General features: G+C 47.6%; 1 protein-coding gene across 6 annotated transcripts in view; it reads right to left on the reverse strand.

Moving 5' to 3' along the window:
• The window catches only part of USP32 (ubiquitin specific peptidase 32), a 122,664-nt gene that overhangs the window by 22,431 nt on the left and 80,815 nt on the right, over positions 1-19,418 (reverse strand). The window contains exons 8-17 of one of the 6 annotated variants that reach the window (XM_083479737.1): positions 17,562-17,677; positions 17,086-17,148; positions 15,537-15,620; positions 9,482-9,543; positions 9,215-9,317; positions 8,269-8,314; positions 6,918-7,093; positions 5,599-5,739; positions 3,682-3,799; positions 644-798 (exon numbers count right to left, since the gene is read on the reverse strand). In XM_083479737.1, the coding sequence (XP_083335863.1) occupies positions 644-798; positions 3,682-3,799; positions 5,599-5,739; positions 6,918-7,093; positions 8,269-8,314; positions 9,215-9,317; positions 9,482-9,543; positions 15,537-15,620; positions 17,086-17,148; positions 17,562-17,677 (1,064 nt within the window). Of the gene's footprint in view, positions 1-643; positions 799-3,543; positions 3,800-5,598; positions 5,740-6,917; positions 7,094-8,124; positions 8,315-9,214; positions 9,318-9,481; positions 9,544-15,536; positions 15,621-17,085; positions 17,149-17,561; positions 17,678-19,418 lie in introns of all 6 variants that reach the window. The other 5 variants (XM_083479734.1, XM_083479736.1, XM_083479733.1 and 2 more) reach the window with 5 other exon arrangements.

Here is a 19,418-nt window from a genome sequence, read left to right on the forward strand (position 1 = left end):
AGACAGGGGAAAGGGAAGAGCAGCCTTTCAGTTCTTGGTTTAGAGCAGGTGTGGAAAACCTGTGGCCCTCCAGGATCCAGAAAGGCCACAGTTTTCTCACCCGATTTCCTCCGCAGAGGTTGATATCCTGGGAACGAGATGCTGGAATAAAAAACCCCACAGAGGATTCTGCATGCACTCGGCTAATCCCAGTGGCTGCCTGTAACCGTGGATGCTTGGACATTAGGAGGGTCACAGATTCAGTCAGAGGCATACCTAGAGGGGACCTTGCACGCTCAGGTGCAGCTAAAATTGAAAGCCCAAAACCATGGCGCTTGAAGTGGGGGAGAGGCAAGTACAGCATGCAAAGGGTGCCTTATGTACAGAGTGTGGTCCTTTCCCTGCCAATTTAGACATTACGCCAAACCACAGCTGAGCTTTCGTAACTGTGGGCGGCCTCCCTGAATTGAGCCACTGTCTGTGGGCAAAGCACTGGTCTGACCCAGGATAGCAATTATCACAAATAAACACCTTGTTACCAATAACCTGCACGTGCACACACACACACACACACACACACACACACAAACACCACCCCGACTTTCCAACCAGGTTATCTTCCAGTCTTTGAATGTAAAACTTGGTGCGGTTTTCCGGGCCTTACCTCGCTGTTGTAGAGCCACAAGCGCATGTCCTCCTCTTTTATCCGTAGCCTCTGCGACAGATACTCGTGGATCTCCTTAATCGTCTGCATGCGGCTAAAGCAGCCGGTGTAGGCCAGGACCCTCTTTAAGGGAGCGCTGGGAGATGGGACATTCCCTGCATTCACAAGACAACAAATGGTTTATACATATGGGCAGCAAAAACAGAGAAGGAGGCCTTAAACTGAGTGCCCCAGGGATGGGGAACCTGTGTGACTTCAGACACGGTTGGGCTCCAGCTCTCAACGCTCCTGGCCACTGGCTGCACTGGCTGGGCTGATGGGAGTCCAACAACATCTGCAGGGCCACAAGCTCCCTAGTTCCTGGTGTACAAAAGGTGTTTCCTTAGGCTTGTTTGAGTTTGCTGGCATATTAGGACTGGTTCAGAGAGCCGCCTTCTCTACTTACATCACCAAGGCTTAAGTAGGAGAGGAGGCAGAACGCACACAGAGACAGAATGGCCAGGTGAGCAGGAGCCCTTGTAGTGCATAAGGCATGCAACCATCCTCAGTCAACACAGGGTTCAAGACACCCACAAGTGACCACCTGTGACAGGTGTGGGAAACCTTCTGCCCTCCAGAGGGTTCTGGGTGGGAGGTGTAGCTCAGCCACATCTGGAGGGCCAAAGGCCCCAGATACCCGATGCCTGGGACACCTCCACACACACAAATCAGATGTTCTTAATTTGGAATGAAAGTTCTTTGTGCTGCAAGTTGCTTTGGGTCTCTCTGTGAGAAAAGATAAAATTTTATCTTACTTATTTTATCTATCCTACTTCCACTGGCACCAATTGCAGTTAATGCTAACAGGGGTTCACCTTCAAATCGGATTGAGAGCCAAGCCAGGTCTGCGCTAACCATAGTTGGTCTTGGTGCAGCAACTAACCACGATTAAAAGCGAGAGAGGATTCACAGGCAAGAGAAGAGACATCACAAGACTGTGGTGATCTCTTAAAGGATCCCTTACCTAGACAATTCTGTCTCTGTGTTTCCCCCTCAAATTATCTTTGCAGGAGCAATAGATCCTACCCAGGGGAAAATATATGTTTGCACTTACAAATCATCATACTTTTAGACTGATCAGCCTTCTCTAACCCGATGCCCTAAAAATATTTTGGGCTACAACTTCCATGAGTCCCATAGCAGCATTGCCAACAGTCAGGGGTGATGGGATTTGTAGTCCAGCAGCATCTCAAGAGCTGTTTCAGATGGTGGACCACCTTAGACAATTCCTCTTTGATATAACTAAGAGCCAGACACTGAACGTTTTTGCATGCAGTTGTGCCCAAAGAGCAAAATTTAAACAGCAATTTCTTTTTACGTCAGCAAACCATCTATTTTCTCTCCACACACCGAGCAAAGGATTATATTTTTCCATTAACATACATACAAACAAAGCATTTTTTCCAGCAATTTTAAAAAAAGGTGAGAGGATTAGGAATAAGATTACAGCAAGAAAGCATATTGGGGTGGGGGGCACTGGAGATTAATAGTTGATTTTAACAGTTAGTACAGAGCAAAGCCAAATTCCAAATCATGATCAGATACAGCAAATTTGAAGAGGCCACAAATCTGAATCAGGGAATTTGATGTGTTCAAGGCAAAGCAGTTCCCACCACAGAATGACAAGTAAGAATTTGATGGTCAACTGGCTGACTTTTCAGCACAGCTGGTTATAGAAATCAGCCCGATTTATAAAAGATTTGGGGGCTCATAGCAGACCCTTTCCCTTTTAGAGAGTGGAAGAACAAGCATTGAAGTTTTAGAATGAGAATTCAAGCAAACTCTTATTAAAGGCTTACTTATCATTAGAACTTTCCTCTCCATGGCCTGCCAATCTAATGCCAGCAATGGATGTGTATCGTGCCATCATCCTTGACCATCTGCCACACTAGCTGCGGGTAATGGGAGTCATAGTTCCAAAACATCCAGGGAGCTGGGTCACAGGTTCCACACTCCTGAACCACTACTAACGTATGGGCTAGACATAGAGGGCTAATGAGGATTAAACACATTTCTCCCACTGTGGAGGTTTGTGTGTGAAAAATGAGAATCCACACTGCCAAATGCCTCTTTGAAAATGGTGCCTGCTGCAAGCTCCACACCTCCTACCCACAGCATCCTTTAAAAAGGGGTGAGTAGATTGAATAAAATGCAACCTGGACTCTACAAATGTGAACTAGGACATTCCTGGTTGCAGATTGACTTTTGGCCCCCTGCCCCCAATGGCAATAACTGCTCACAAGTGGGGGGGTGGGAGCAGGCTGTAAAAGGGTACTGAATAATTTCATGTCCTTTGATAAAAATGGTAAAATGCCCAGTGAGTTTCAGTGAAAACGTTCCTCAAAAATTCAACCTATTGTATATTACTAGTAAAGACAACATTTATCAGTGTTCTAATAAGGTTTTTAAATGTATGCTTCCTTCCAACTCTTCAGTGTATTTGCATTGAGGCTGATGGGTGTTTTAACTATACTTTCTACAGAAGAACTGCTGGCCCTTCAGATGCTGTTGGACTACAACTCCCATCATTCCTGACCACTGGCCATGCTGGGTTGGGGCTGATGAGAGTTGGAGTGCCACCATGTCTCAAGGGCCACAGTGTTACCCAGGCCTGATTTCCTCAAATGCTCAAAATCCATACAACTGATCAGCTAGGGTGCCTTTAAACCAGGTCAACAGCTTATTTACTATTTTCACCTGTACAGATGTACCTCATCATTTAGAGGGGGAAAGAAATGGCTTCTAATGTCTCATGACCTTTGATAAGAGTTTTTTGTTTTGTTTTAAACCATCCCTTTGGAAGCGGGAAGGAGTTTCCGTCACCAGCCCCGCTTTGGAAGATTTCATTTAAGATCATTTACAAGCAGTGCCGCAGCAAAGCCGTTGAAGTCTGGGCGGTGGGGCCGGCCTCCCTTCGGACACTACGCAGCTGGCTTCTTGCTGTATTCTTACGTTACCTCTCGGCAAATGTTGAGGAAACATCCTCAGGCTCATCATACCCATGTTCACCCAGATGTTGGACTGCTGCGTCCGGGTGGCGGGCTGCTGCCTCAGGAAGAGCAGGTAGCGCGGGAAGAGCTCCAACTCAGGCAGGTTGGTGTCGTTGTTTCTGATCACCTGGGGAGGGGAGGAAGAGTGTTTCCAGTTGAGAGGCTGGCAAGATTACCTTCTATGCAATCTATGTGGGGCTGCCCTTGAAAATGACTCAGAAACTTCGGCTGGTCCAAGTTACTGCAGCAGTCAGATTACAGTCGTACCTTGGAAGTCGAACGGAATCCGTTCCAGAAGTCCATTCGACTTCCAAAACGTTCGGAAACCAAAGCGCAGCTTTTGACTGGCGTCAGGAAGCCCCTGCAGCCAATCGGAAGCCGTGGAAGCCCCGTCGGATGTTCGGGTTCCAAAGAACGTTTGCAAACTGGAACACTCATTTCTGGGTTTGCAGCGTTTAGGAGCCAAAACGTCCAAGTACCAAGGCGTCCAGTATCTAAGGTATGACAGTACTGGCTGGTGATCTGTTTAGATTTCATATAGCCCTGGGTTGAACCAGCTGCACTGATTCCCAGTTAATTTCTGGGGCCAACCCAAGAAGCTCATGTCAGTACTTAAAACCTCAAACAACTCAGGCTAAATTGACCCTCTCGGTTATTCCACTGCCCTCAGAAGCTCAGGGGATGGCGGCCGAGTAGCACAGCGTTACTCTTGATTCTGGATGGCAACTTCTCTCAGCCTTGCCCAAAATATTGAGGAACCTGGAACTTTCTACACACAGAGACTGTGATCTTCCTGGTGCACTCTTCCCCCTTTTACTTATTTGTGGCATTGGCATACTGCCCAATTAACCTTGTCCTCTGGACAGTTAACCAAGAGCACACTGGCTAAACGCACTCCTGAAGCTTGCCTGGCACACACAAAATCTGGCCTGTTCCAGGTCATGAAAGACGCTCGTTTCCATGGAGAATGTGTGGGAGATGTTTAGTGCTGAATCTGGGCTTTGTCAAGCTTTGGAGTTAACAGCCAGCAGACAGAAGCTTGAGCAGGCTAGCTGCATCCATCTCTTAATAATCAGCAAGACCATTTGTCCAGCTCTATGTAATACCCACCCTCCCCGCCAAAAAAACCCCCAACAGAAGCAATGCAAAAACCTGTTTAGGAAACTATTGCTCCCTGATTTAAAACTGGCACACATCACACATCAAAATAACCCATAAACCAGGGGTAGGGAACAGGACCCGGTGGATGGACTAGGTCCTGAGCATCCTCACTCCAACCGCAGTGGGCTACTTTGACCAACCTGTCAATCACCTGGTATCAGGGAACCCAACTTCAAAGGAAAGAATCGGGAGCCAGGTCTAGGCCAGGCTGAAAAGGATGCCAGTAGAGGAGTTCCCAAGTGGAACCAATCCCAGTAGGGCTTGCAATTGGCTGCAAATGTAGAAATATATAAGCCCCACTTGCCATCAGGAGTCGTTAAGACTCTCAATTGTCCTGTCTTCACTTGTCACACCTGGCATCGTATATGATGGTGGACATGAATCAAAAGGGGGGAAACCTCATGGAGATAAAATTAGGACCTCTGGTTGACATATGAGGGTGTCGTCACAAACTCCAGATATAGTTTGACCCTTGTGCTATAAATCCCCTACACAATAAACCACCTAAGAGATTTTTAAAATGCTTATTCTCCACTCCACACAAATTAAAACTGAAGAGAGCCAAAATATACTGATTGAACTTCACAGCTCTGACTGAACTGGAAACTGTATAAATAGTAAAATGCTATTTTCCCCGTTAAAAACATCCCGCAAAAGCTTCATCAATGGTCAGAGACACTGAGAACAAGGTGGCATGAATGAATGTGAGCAGCTGGGCCAGGCTAATTGGAGAACTCGAGGACACGGGCCCTTTTCAGTACTTACTGGTCTCGGCAAAGACAGGTTTGCGCCGTACCAATGGTAAAGAGCCCTCCATACTGGTTCTGGGACCATTTCATAACTCTTCCCTTGAATTAACTGAGGAGACTGCTTTAAACGACCGCCTTCCAGAGTCAACGATGGAGCCTTCAAAAAAAGGGGGGGGGGCAATGTCAGACTTTGAGCACTTCAAAACTGCCAAGCCTAAAAGGGTACAAACTTTGGACTAAATGAAGCAAATGATTGCTGGAACACTTGCTAACAGGTGAGCTATCTTTTGCGAGATTATCGCATTTCACATAACCATCATCATCATCAGTGCTTCTACATATTTGCTCATCATAGCAAATCTGCCCCTGAGCTGCAATGAGCAACCATTCTCTCTCCTAACCTTATTAATTTTGCTAAAATATTTTTTACCATGCTCTGCAGCCAAAAAAGGGCTTCCCAGAGCAGCCTGCATTGATCAGTAATGAAACAACCCCTGTTCTGGCTGACAACTGAAAAGGCGTGGCATGAAAGGAAAAGTGAAAGGGAAGGAGGAGGAAAATAACAAACTCGGGCATTAGTTGCTAACTTACAAACCCATATTCTTTCTTGCAAGGAGGGGCAAAGCTTCCAGCAATTGTTCCTTCCTTGCCCAATGGATGGAGCCAGGATGCTCTCTTTCTACCCTCACCCCCAAACCTTCATGTTCTCTCTGAGAGGTAGGGAGAGCAGCCTCCCAGTGTATGCTGGTCCCCTGCCTGGTGGCAGAGTGTACTGCCCTTCTGTTCTGGAGCTGCAGAAGTGGACAGGGATCATTGCAGCAATTATACGGAGATCCCCAACGCTCTCCCCAAGGTAAAAATGAAGGTTGGCTGGTGCATTGCCAAGGCATGCAGAGCACCCAAAGCAGCAATCCCCTTGCTTCCCATTGCTGTAGCACCTGGAATGCTTCAATTTCCCAGGGCCAACTCAAACCTGGCAACCACAGTTTGGGGCTTCACTAGCAAGACCAGCCAAGGGTTGTAGACCCATGTGAGTGCCAACTGTCACTCAAAGCACACATCACTCCAGCTGGTTTATCAGCTACAGCCATTCTTGGACCATGGGAGTTTGGCTTCAGTGAGCCATGCAGCTGATAATCTCCTGGACTGATTACTGCAAGGTGCTCTACATGGGGCTGCCCTTGAAAATGGCTACAACTGGGACAGCAGCCTGGTTGTTCAGTAGGAATATGCCAACACAACACAGAACGATACGCAGATTAAACTAGAATTTGTGACAAAGGAAGGCGTATGGGAAGTCACTCAGATATTTCCTAACACCGCCAACGCCATTACCTTTGTTGGGTCTTGCGTTACGAGGGGCTGGTTATCAATCGCTCCAGGCCGCTGTGGATTGAGCTGCAGCAAAATGTTCCCATTGGATCCAAGCAGGCACTGATTGTTGTTGTCCGAAGAGTTAAGCTGACGGGAAAAGCATATCTCGGCACTAGGAGGCAGGGTGTAAAGGAAATCTGGAAGGGGAGACACAAAGAGAGGACAGAAAGAATGCTTTTTGCGGAGTTATAGGTAGAACACCGGTCAACCAGCATGCCCAGTTAAAGAGAGGCAGGTGAGATTCAAAGTAAAACAACTAATTTGGAATAAGGAATGGGAACTCCCAATTGGATTAAGGCTTTTAAAATACCTGACTCTATTTTTGACCCCCAAATTATTCAAAGCTACGCCTGCAAAATGACAGCTTGAATCTTTTATGTTGTCCAACCTTGATCACCACACAAATTTATATGTTGTTAGACTTCTTAGGGAAGGGACCTGTCCTCTTGTGCTTTGTACAGTGCCAGGCACATTGGGCATTATCTAGCCAGACAGATCATACTCCTGCTATGTCACCTGGTGATGCTCTGCTCCCAACTCCCATCAGCCCCAGTTTCTATGGTCAATAAGGAAGGGTGAGGGGTGAGTCTAGCAGCATGTGGAGGGTCACAGGTTCCCCACTCCTGCTCTAAATGCCAGGCCTTTATTTGTTGAAGTTACTTTGTGGTTCTGAAATGTTAGCTACTGTGGCTCTGGTGTGCTGGCTGTAGCATACGAAAATAAGTAGGGCCTGCTGGATTAGTCCAAAGGCCCATCCAAGCCAGCCAGATGCTCACAGGAGTGAGATGCGCCATACCAAAGTAGCTATCAAGCCTGGTCAGACAGGAATTGACAGTCTGGGAACAACTCAGTTTGCTTTTGAACAATGAATGGGTCATATTGAGGAAGCCAGGCTGGAGTAAGCAGCTTCATAGGATGAGGAACAACTCTACTGGCCCACTGGAACAAGGACGGGGAACCTTTCTGATCCTCCAGATGTGGCCTGACTACAACTCGCATTACCCCAGTCTTAAGGCCATGCTGGCTGGGGCTGATGGGAGTTGGAGTCCGGAAACAGCAGGAGGGCTGCAGGCTTCACATCCCTGACTTACTGCTTCAAATACGCTGTTGACGCATCTAAATTCAAACCACTTTTAAAACATTTTTTTAAAATTAAGTTAATGCTTACTGCTAGCAGTCTCTGAGGCTTCTGATGCAGTAGAAATGCTATCTGAAAACTTTTCTTCCGTGGCACTGAAGTAATTTAAACGGCCTGTTTTGTCTTCTCCCTGCTCTGGCGCATGGGCTGCAGCACCCGGGAGCGAGTTCTTACCTCTGCTTAAGACAGACGAAGGTTCGATCACAACAGGGCTAGCATCCTAAAATTAGAAGAGGGAAATGGAATGGAATTGCAGTGTGAGACTCTAGCAGTTACAAAGCACATTTAACTGGGGGTCCTAAGGCTTAAAGAGATGTTAACTGGAAAACATTTTGCACAACTGACCATTTCGCTACCCAACGTATCAATCAAATTCAATTCAGTTTTCTTTGGGGGGGAGGGGTGATTTTCAAGTTGCTAGCCCCTCATAATAATGAAGAATGGCTTAACAAGGTAAAGGCTATATCAACTGAAGGATGTGCCAATGAAAGATCCTAAACTAGGCTGTAGGAAGGCAGAGAAGCATTTACGAAGAAGGCAACCCTGTTGGAATAGACCAAAGGCTCAGTACAAACCATCATGACGAGTGTTCATCGACAGCATTATCCTCATAAATTTGTGCAACCCACTTTTAAAGCAGCCCAGATGAGGGGTCATCACTATGCCTTGTGGCAGCGTAGACAATATGAAGCTAGACTGACCAGTGGCCTGATTTAGTGTAAGGGTCTTACTGGAAATGTTGGGGATTGGACCTGCAGTCTAAACATAGAAGGGCATGATCTCTATTTCTTAGCTACATTCACGAGGACCAGAAGCTGAACATCTTAAAAATGGAGACTGCAAACGGAAGCAAAAAGCTGTTGAGAACTGGCAGAATGCTTTCACTCAAAGACTGACAAACAGGGCAGAAAAAGAAGAGTCTGAAATGAGTCTGAAAGCATATTGGGACTTCAGACCAAAAATCTGGGAGAACACACTGGTGGAAAGCAAATTGCTCTCTAATGGAGCTGGGGGGCACTTTAATTGCCATCTCCCCTGCACACATAAAGTTTACTAATTAGCTGACTGATTAAATACAATCTCTTCCACTCCCCCACTCCAAAACAAATGTTTCACTCACGTAGTTGACATATTCTTTCCACTGCTGCCACCAAGGCATCGCAATAAGAAACCAGTTGTGTCCTTGCTGAAGGCCATATCTACTTTCTCGTTCTAACCAGCCCCTAGGTCAAGAAAAACAAACCAAAACAGATCAGAATAATATGCAATAATAAACAACCGTATGGTGCTTTCATGTGTTCAAATGCGGTAGGAGGTGACTATTATCCTCATATTGCAAATGAGGGGACTGAGGCTGAGAGAGAGTGTGGGCAGCGGGGAGGCATACCTGATGATTTGTCCTTCCTCTTCTGGAGTGGCAGGCCTTAGACCTAAGACTATATGGCACACCTGGGGACAAAAAGGAAGAAGACAGGTCAATTTAAAGCAAGAATAGCAAGTCTGGAGCAGAGGAATGATTAGCAGAGGTATAGCTAACACCTGCTCCTGCATATGCTTGAATACAGATTATGTATTGGCAGAAGGAGAAGACTCATAGATGTTGACCACTGCTTCCAATAGTTCCTTGTTTCTTCGATACTTTCCCACTCATGAATCTTGTGCTCCTTTCTCTTCTCTTTACTGCTGTAATTTAGCACTGGATCCTGCTCCCCAGTCCATTTCTAGTTTGGGAAACGTCACTGCTGAGTAAGGACTTCCTTTCTCCATGTTGATCATTTTTCTGGAGTTTGGGGCCCCCACGCCCGGTTTGATTTCCCCCCTCTTCACTCCTGAACTGAGAAGGGCCGTGACGTTGGGAGGGGACATGTATATGGGGCATATGCGATCCAACTTTTTTACCTCATGTCATCCAATTTTCTTAATATTTTGTACACTTGTTGAACAATCAAAACTATGTTTAAATCTTTTTTTAAAAATTATCTCATCCCGTTTGTGAATTATGAGGGTTTGAAATGTCAAAAAATTGACAATTTTGGCCTTGTGCAAAAACTTTAAGAGCTCAGTCCAAAAGTGAGGTAAATCAAAACGCCAATCTCTTCAGAACTTCCTGGACTTTAATATGATATGTCACATGATGGGCTCGCTTTAAATTTTAAAAAGTGATAAAATTAATATTAAAATCCGCCCAATAATGTATTGATTATTTAACATTGCTAAGAGCTACCTGCAAAATTTCATCTTCAGATCTCAATGGGATCATATTTAAAAAAACAAAAACAACATTTTGTACATACACGCCAGCCTTATTGGGTTCTATTTAGGATAAAGGGGTCTTCTTGGAGTAAAATATAACATACTGTATTTTTCGCCCCATAGGACGCACCTAGTTTTTTTTGGGGGGGGGAAATCAAGGGAAATTTTTTTATTTCCCCCCCAGGTTTGCACAGCCATCCCCAAGCTAGAAGAGGGAGATGGAGCGCTCCGTCTCCCTCTTCTGCCTTCAGGGACAGCCTCCCTAGCCTCTGTGGGGCAGCGCACTCCACTGCCCTGCAGAGGCTTTGCGCAGCCATCCCCAAGCTAGAAGAGGGAGATGGAGCGCTCCGTCTCCCTCTTCTGCCTTCAGGGACAGCCTCCCTAGCCTCTGTGGGGCAGCGCACTCCACTGCCCTGCAGAGGCTTTGCGCAGCCATCCCCAAGCTAGAAGAGGGAGATGGAGCGCTCCGTCTCCCTCTTCTGCCTTCAGGGACAGCTTGCCCCGCTGTCCCCCGAGTTTGTGGGGCTGGCGGGGGGAGAAGCAAGCTTGCTTCTCCCCCCCCCAGCCTCTAGATCAGGTCGGGGAATAGCGGGGTGGCGGCGCTCCGCCTCCCCGCTATCCCCAGAGCTTGTGGGGCTAGACCAGGTCAGGGAATAGCGGGGTGGCGGTGCTCCGCCTCCCCATCCCGTGAGCTTGTGGGGCTGGCAGGGGGGAGAAACAAGCTTGCTTCTCCCCCCGCCAGCCTCCAGATCAGGTCGGGGAATAGCGGGGTGGCGGCGCTCCGCCTCCCCGCTATCCCGTGAGCTTGTGGGGCTGGCAGGGGGGAGAAACAAGCTTGCTTCTCCCCCCGCCAGCCTCCAGATCAGGTCGGGGAATAGCGGGGTGGCGGCGCTCCGCCTCCCCGCTATCCCGCGAGCTTGTGGGGCTGGCAGGGGGGAGAAGCAAGCTTGCTTCTCCCCCCGCCAGCCTCCAGATCAGGTCGGGGAATAGCGGGGTGGCGGCGCTCCGCCTCCCCGCTATCCCGTGAGCTTGTGGGGCTGGCAGGGGGGAGAAACAAGCTTGCTTCTCCCCCCGCCAGCCTCCAGATCAGGTCGGGGAATAGCGGGGTGGCGGCGCTCCGCCTCCCCGCTATCCCGCGAGCTTGTGGGGCTGGCAGGGGGGAGAAGCAAGCTTGCTTCTCCCTCCCGCCAGCCTCCAGATCAGGTCGGGGAAGAGCGGGGTGGCGGCGCTCCGCCTCCCCGCTATCCCGTGAGCTTGTGGGGCTGGCGGGGGGGGGGAGAAGCAAGCTTGCTTCTCCCCCCCCCCGCCAGCCTGCAGATCAGGTTGGGGAATAGCGGGGTGGCGGCGCTGCGCCTCCCCGCTGTCCCCCGAGCTTTTGGGCTGCAGGCTGCTGCCCGCAAGCCTTGTGAGCCCGCGGGACATCCCGCCGGGCTTGCAAGACTTGCGGATAGCTTCCTGAAGCCTGGAGAGTGAGAGGGGTCGGTGCGCACCGACCCCTCTCGCTCTCCAGGCTTCAGCGAAAGCCTGCATTCGCCGCATAGGACGCACACACATTTCCCCTTCATTTTTGGAGGGGAAAAAGTGCGTCCTATAGGGCGAAAAGCGGGGCTGGAAGAACCAGGTCGGGGAACAGTGGGAAGGCACGCTCTGCCTCCCCGCTGTCCCCCGAGCTTGTGGGGCTGGCGATGGGGAGAAGTGCGCTGATCCCGGGACTGCAGCCAGCTCTGCGCCGCCATCCGGAGCGGGGCGGGACTTAGCGCCCCGCTCCCGGTGGCCGCGCAGAGCTGTGCTGATCCCGGGACTGCAGGCAGCTCCGCGCCGCCATCTGGAGCGGGGCGGGACTTAGCGCCCTGCTCCGGATGGCGGCGCAGATCTGCGTGCAGTCCCGGGATTGCAGGCAGCTCTGCGCCGCCATCGGGAGCGGGGCGGGGCTTCGCCCCCAGCTCCCGGTGGCCGCGCAGAGCTGCGCTGATCCCAGGACTGCAGGCAGCTCTGCGCCGCCATCCGGAGCGGGGCAGGACTTAGCGCCCCGCTCCCGATGGCCGCGCAGAGCTGTGCTGAGCCGGGGACTGCAGGCAGCTCTGCGCAACCCTCAGAGCCGGTCTCCTGAGGGTTGCGCAGAGCTTCCTGAAGCCTGGAGAGCGAGAGGGGTCGGTGCGCACCGACCCCTCTCGCTCTCCAGGCTTCAGCGAAAGCCTGCATTCGCCCCATAGGACGCACCCAGATTTCCCCTTCATTTTTGGAGGGGAAAAAGTGCGTCCTAAAGGGCGAAAAATACGGTAGTTTTCTTTTAAAAATGTGTTCCAAAGCCGAGTGATAGCTTGCTGTTGCATGGCTTCTAATTTCCCATCATTTAAATCAAAGGGGTGTAAGTTCAGTTGTGGAGCACAAGGCCTGGGGTGCAGTCTCTATGACCTTCAGTTTAAAAAGCATTTCAGCAGTACACCCTGGAAAGCCACTGGACATCAGAACAAACAATGCTCAGGCGGTAGGGTCAGTGACAGAGTGAGCAGCTTCCTATTTCCTAAGAGAGCAGCCCTTGATAAGCAGGTGGCTTCACTGGTGGCAGAAACATCTGGCTAAAGCATCCAAAGCTGCGAATGACTTGATTCAGAAGTCATGCCAAACCATGGTTTGCGCTGGTTTCAGAGCTGCTTTTCTTTCCCATCCTCTGACGGTTCATAAATTGACTCCTGCCTCCACACTGCAGCAGTCTCTGAAAGCAGAGCAACGCCAGCAACTATGATTTCTATGATGCGGATGCCAAGCCCAGCTACAGTTAGCACAGTTAGCTACAATTAACACTAGATTTACCAGCTGATTGCAAACCACGGTTTGTGCCAATCCAGGCAGCGCGACAAAGTACAGTTAAGATTCCTTAGCCATGCTTTAGTGCGATGTCGGAAGTCGGCCAGTGACTTCCCAACAGGGCGGGCAAAAAACGCAGACTTTAATTCACCCACCATGAGAAAGGAGGGCAAGACAATCAAGAAGCATAGTGAGATGCATGGAAGAGTCAGAGCCATTTACCGAGAGCTGCATTTTAAGATACCAACATTGTATTCCACCCCTTTAGCTGGGTGATCATCAGAAGATTTACACTGTCTTCTTTATGCAGTTCTCGAGGCCACCAATTTGAATCCCAGCAGGAAACCTTTTTGGGATTTAAGTTGATACTACAGTGCAAAAATTGCATTCTGCTTTATGAATAAACAACAACAAGAGAGTCATTAGCCGGCAGGAAGCGATATAGATTTCCCTAAGCACAAAACAGCTGGCATTTTTGATGCTGGCCTTTCTTTCAAAATCATTATAAACCACACGGCTGTAGTTGCAGCTGAGTTTGCCATGATTATTTTACAAGACGTACTGGTGGGGGGTGGGGGAGTGACTTCTGCTAGGAAGGAAGAATTCTTAAAATTACAGCAAGGGCAGATGGGGAGGGCTGGGTCACCTTTTCCTCCACCTCATCTGTTCCGCTAGGATGAAAATTTGCTCAGGCTGCACAGGGGCAAAACTAAAACTAAAAAATGACCCTCAAAGAGGAGTACAGTGGTACCTCGCGTTACATACGCTTCAGGTTACAGACTAACCCAGAAACATTACCTCGGGTTAAGAACTTTGCTTCAGGATGAGAACAGAAATCGTGCTCCGGTGGTGCGGCAGCAGCGGGAGGCCCCATTAGCTAAAGTGGTGCTTCAGGTTAAGAACAGTTTCAGGTTAAGAACGGATCTCCGGAACGAATTAAGTACTTAACCCGAGGTACCACTGTAACAGAAATATTGTAAACACTCTGGACTACAAAAAAAGGCTTGAAAAACTCAAACTGGAAAAAGTTTGCTATGTTTCCATACAAAGATGCTTATGTGCTAAGAGCTTCTGGTGATATTCTGCTTTCCGTCCTCCCGTCTTCAGAGGTGCATGGGGCAGGGGCTAGGAAGATATACTGGCCCAGTCTGCACAATACTGATCTGGAACCATGTAAATGTATGGGCTCCAGAGAGAAGCTCGCTCCCATTTTGCTCCTCCCCTGACTCCCCCCCTCCCCCGCCCCAAGCTAAGCCAAGGTTTGGGTTCAGTGTATCATCTAAGCTGGAATGTAGTTAAGCTTTCTCCTCACTAACCATGTGCTGCGTTGGCCAAGGCTTGCAGGGTGGGGAGGTGAGAACAGCGGCTGAGAGCTCCTCTCGGGAAGCACACGAAGTCACATGATGTCAGTAAGCTGTCGCTTGGGCTTGCTAGGCCACGGCGGGTGTTTTCTACACTGGTTTTCTACACTGACTTTGGAAGACCAGCTCCTGGCCGGTAGGGTGTTATATTTTAGGTGCCAATGAGCAATTGTTTTATAAATGAATAAATATCCAAGCTTTGGGGGCAGCTCTGAAATTGGTAATTCATGCTGGCCTTAATGCTGGCCGCATCTGCTCTTAGGTGGCTTTTAAAACTGAGATTAGGAAAATTAATAAACTACAGACCTATCAATGGCTATTCGTCATAAGAAGCCTCTGTTTTCAGAGGCAGTATACCAACACGTGGCTCGCAGAAGATTCCCCCTCCCTGCACTAGACCTTCCATTCTCATGCTCCACTGTATTCAATTTGCTTTATTGCAATGGATTGTTTTGTTTACGAGAGAGTGGGGAGCTATTTTGTTGTGTGTTGCCTCGAGGACCAATTATTCCTGAAAAGGTAGGATATAAATGTCTTAGAATAATGACTCTTTAATTGAGTGGCGACGGGACGGGGAGCCTGTAACATGTAGTTCTGCATGTGCTGGTGTGACACACATTCACACTTTGATTTGCAACACATTTGCAGACCAGCCAGCCAGGATTTGGAAGATTGAACCCACTTAATACAAAATGCAAGAGCTGTTCTATCACTGAACACTTCTGTATTCCTGTGTGAGTCTCACTGAATTTTTCACTTTTTTAAAAATAAAAAAAAACCAACAGATTGTGCTTGAAGGCATCCCAAGATGCCAGAATGCGTACAAACTAAACTCGGCATCAGTCAGGCAAGGAGAAGCATCTCCGCGAAGCTCACGCTACAGAAAAAAAAGAGACAGGCAGGAACGCTCAGCACAACAGCTGACGCAGCAATTGGCATCCCACGACTGCAGAAAAGCAGGCAGGGAAAGCTACTTTTAATTGCTGTACAGTTGGGGTTTGCAGCCTGAGTGGAACTCACCTGGAAAAGGAGATTCAGAAATTCGTTGGCAAGAGCACTCTTCACACTCCAGATTTGGTAGTCTTCCAGAGTAAGGTGGCCAAGCTAAAGTAAAGAAGGAGGCAGCAAAGAGAATCTTTGAGCATTTCTCCAAGCATCTGCCCAATATTTACACACACAGAAATAAATAATGGACATTGTAAAGTCCATTGTAAAGACCCTTCAGCCCTCCAACCTATAAAAGCCCACCACGGGTCCCGATTTTGTCTACAAAGCAGTTTCCGCCCAAACCCTGCCCATTGATACAGCGGCAAAGGAACCATCAGGAGAGAGACAGTGCACACCTGATTGTTCATCTGCAAGCTGGGTTTACACTCGGTGCCTTTTAAATTTGATGCAAAATACAAGCCTTGTTGGAGCTAATTTCACTCAGGAGCTCCCAGAGTTTTTGAGTGCAAGCAACGCTTGCTTTTGGCATTTAATTCAGTACCAAAGGCAAGCCCCGCTTCTGACAGCTTTAGGTTTTCTTTTACAGTCACAGCTTTAGGTTTGACAAGTGGGCTGGAAAGGAAGATATGAAGAATGTGGAGTGCCCTCTTGCTACTTCCTTTGAAGTGTGATCACTTGACATCTCATGATATCAGGTGTCAAAAATGGCCCAGGAGTGGTATTGCTCCCCAGCAAGATCCAGTTCCCCACTCCCTTTTTTAAAAGGGACACAATATGCAGTTTCATAACAAGGAAAGCTACTGGTAACAATACTTTCAAATGGATCTGAAAACCAAAGGGAGCAGCAATTTTTCACATTTACATAGGCCTGAAATGGACTATGGTTTCCTCCAAAGAAACCTGGGAACTGCAGATCCTCAAGGCCTTATTCCAGCCATCCATATTAAAAATAGTCTTTTCCACAACAACATATAACTCCTGACCCCAAAGGTACACAGGCCCTGCATTGTGCACCTCAAAACTTGCATCCTGAGCAGAGACGCAGTTGGAGCCTCCTCTCAGTCTGAACAGCAACAGAGGTTTAAGCTCGGTGGTGGAACAGCTCCTTTGCAAGCATACAGCTCCAACATACAGCTCCTCTTGTAAAACATTGTTTTAAATGGAACATACTAGTCCATACTTGTATATAACATATACAACTAGCACATCCATTCTTTCATCTGATTTATGCATCTCAAAAAAGCAAGAATTCCCAAGGAGTGGGGGATCCATTAAGACTACATTCTAAAATTTATTCCAGTCACTGTTAATAACCCCTTGTTATATAACTTCCCCTTCATTTTAGGTATCTAATCCATTTGTGCAAAAACAAACTTCTCATAGCCATAACCATTAACTATACTTGGCTACTCCACTTACAGGCCATTTCCATTCTTGCAACCTGCCACTGGGTTGAATTAACAGCACACACACTTATCAACTCACTACAACCCACTGTTACAGCGGCAATTGTCCATGCTTGCCGGGGCTGGTAGAAGTTGTAGTTCAGCAATATCTGGAGGTGCAAAGGTTCTCTACACCTGACAGAATGGAATGGAAAAACAGACTAGCAGGCTCTTACCTTGGTAGTGTCATGTGCCTTCAAAACAGATTCTACTATGTCCGGCAGATTCATGTGCAGCTCCTTGGGAGGGAAGAGGAAAAAGAATGACCCTAATGGACAGCTGAAGAACAAGATGTTCCAAGAGTCATTCAGCCTTCCATAGAAAAGCTGAGAAGCAAAAAATAATAATATTCTATCTACCCATTTTATGCAATCTCTGGATGATCTGCCAGTTTACAAACCTAAAAAATCAGTTTCCAGTTAGCACAACAGTAAAGGCATCTCTCTTAAAAACTGATCTGCTTATGTTAAACCTCTAAAATACTGGAACTCATCAAGTTTGCTGCTCTCCTTGATCCAGAGAATGAAGGAAAAAGAAGCATTTTAATATGCAAGCTGCAGTTCTTTTTTTAAAGCCTTCCCTTTTTTTGCTTTGCATGCATGCAGGCAGGACATTTTAAAAGACAAAGCGACTTTTGAGTGCAAAAACTTACAGGAATGTCATCTGTACGGTTATCTTTCCAGACTTCCAAAAGGGCAACCACCATGTCTTCAAGTTCAACGCGAGACAAAATCCCGTCTCGGTCAATGTCAAAAACCTTGAAGCAAACTAAGGGAAAGAGAAGAGAGCTTGTTCTAACCAACAGCTATGCAGTCAATTAGGATACAGTTAAGGTTCAGAGGAGGAACAGGGTTCAATGGCACAGCAACAAAGCTCAACTTGATGGAAACTTCATTCCCATTGTGAACAGGAGGGGTAGCACTTGGGGTTGATTCTGATAGGCACAACCATGAGGGCAAAGGTTTAAAGGCCCCTCCCCACATTGTCCAGATATAGCTTATCCCCCACGCAATACACTGGGCCAGAATGTGTGGAAGACCAAGGTTTGTAAGCTTTGTGGAAGAATTTTGCATGCAGAAGATCCCAGGTTAAATCCCCTGCATTTCCAGGGAGCAGTGGGAAGGTCCCCTGCCTGAAAACCTGGAGAGCAGCTGCCGGTCAGTGTTGACAATACTAAGCTGGATGGGCCAATAGTGACACTTGGTTTAAGACTGCTACCCATGTTCCTATAAAGTAAAGGAGCAGTGGAAGCAGATGGGGGGGGGCATGAAGGCCTGAAGGCCAGATGCAGCCCTCTTGCGCCTTTCAGGACCTGCTCAGGTCACCCCCCTCACTGACCCTACTCTGCACCCTCCTGTAGTGATTCAACTTTGCTGCAATGCATCCCTGAACTGTGGAAATACCTCTTGCTTGTCTGGATGGAGTGGCATGGGTCTCTGGCTACACCTACCACTGGGAGGTATCCAGCCCCCCCCCCCCAAAAAAAGTTGCCTACATGAGAACATGGGCTTCTGGCTGAAAAGGGTTCCCTGCCCCTAAAGCAGAACAAAGCTAGAAATTCGGGAGAGACACTTTTTAAGAGTGGTTTCTGTGGAGGACTTTGGAAGGAGGAAGAAGAGGAACAATGCTATTTGATGAACTGAGGAGAGACTAGAGAATGGCTTCATTTGCACAACACAGTAAGCCATAAACTACTGCTTACTGTGAACAAGCATCAAGCTAGTGTGCACTGTCCTATCATTCCCCTTAGAACAAAAGGGAGCAAAAAACTGCAAACCTTGTTTTACATAAGCATCCAAACCAGGGTCATGGTTTGCTTTTCAGTAAACAAACATTGGTTTCTGAAACCACAATACTGGGTTCCAGCAACACAATAAGCAACACCAGGAGAGGAGCAAAGTGGAAGCAATTGGGTAGCATGCTGTTCCTCCACATTGAGCCATAGTTTATGGCTTACCATGATGTGCAAACAGAGGCATGTAGTAGACAGAATATTCAGTTCGCTCTCCATTTTTCTAAAAATCATATATTGGTATTTCCAGGACAAAGTAACATCATGCACTATACATACATGGGCGTAGGCTTCCGTGCCACAAAGAGCGCAAACTGTTTGTGCTTATGAATATTTTATTGAAGAGAAATTAAAATCCACTGAAAATAAGGTTATTGCCAACCAGCAAACAAGACAGCCTCTTCTAGAGAATTGATTATAATTGGCATAAAATGAGAGAGTAACTCACAATAATATATCGGATTAATAGAGCCAGGAGACAAACAGGAATTAGCATTTAAAAGCCCTCATTTTTAAGGCTGTTACATGAGATTAAAAAGAAGAAATCTTTAGCAAGGAAGCTTGGCACTGTTTCACACATTATTAGGGTGAGCAAAGCTAGGCTTGACCACTCAACGGGGAACTACAGCCGCTATTAACTTTTCAAAGACTGCATCATCCATACTTTTAGCTGTTATTTCACTCATTTAAGCCCTGCATCTCCTGTGCTTGAGTCAG

The sequence above is a fragment of the Podarcis liolepis genome (assembly GCF_965112155.1).
Source record: "Podarcis liolepis genome assembly, chromosome: 16".
NCBI lineage: Eukaryota > Metazoa > Chordata > Lepidosauria > Squamata > Lacertidae > Podarcis > Podarcis liolepis.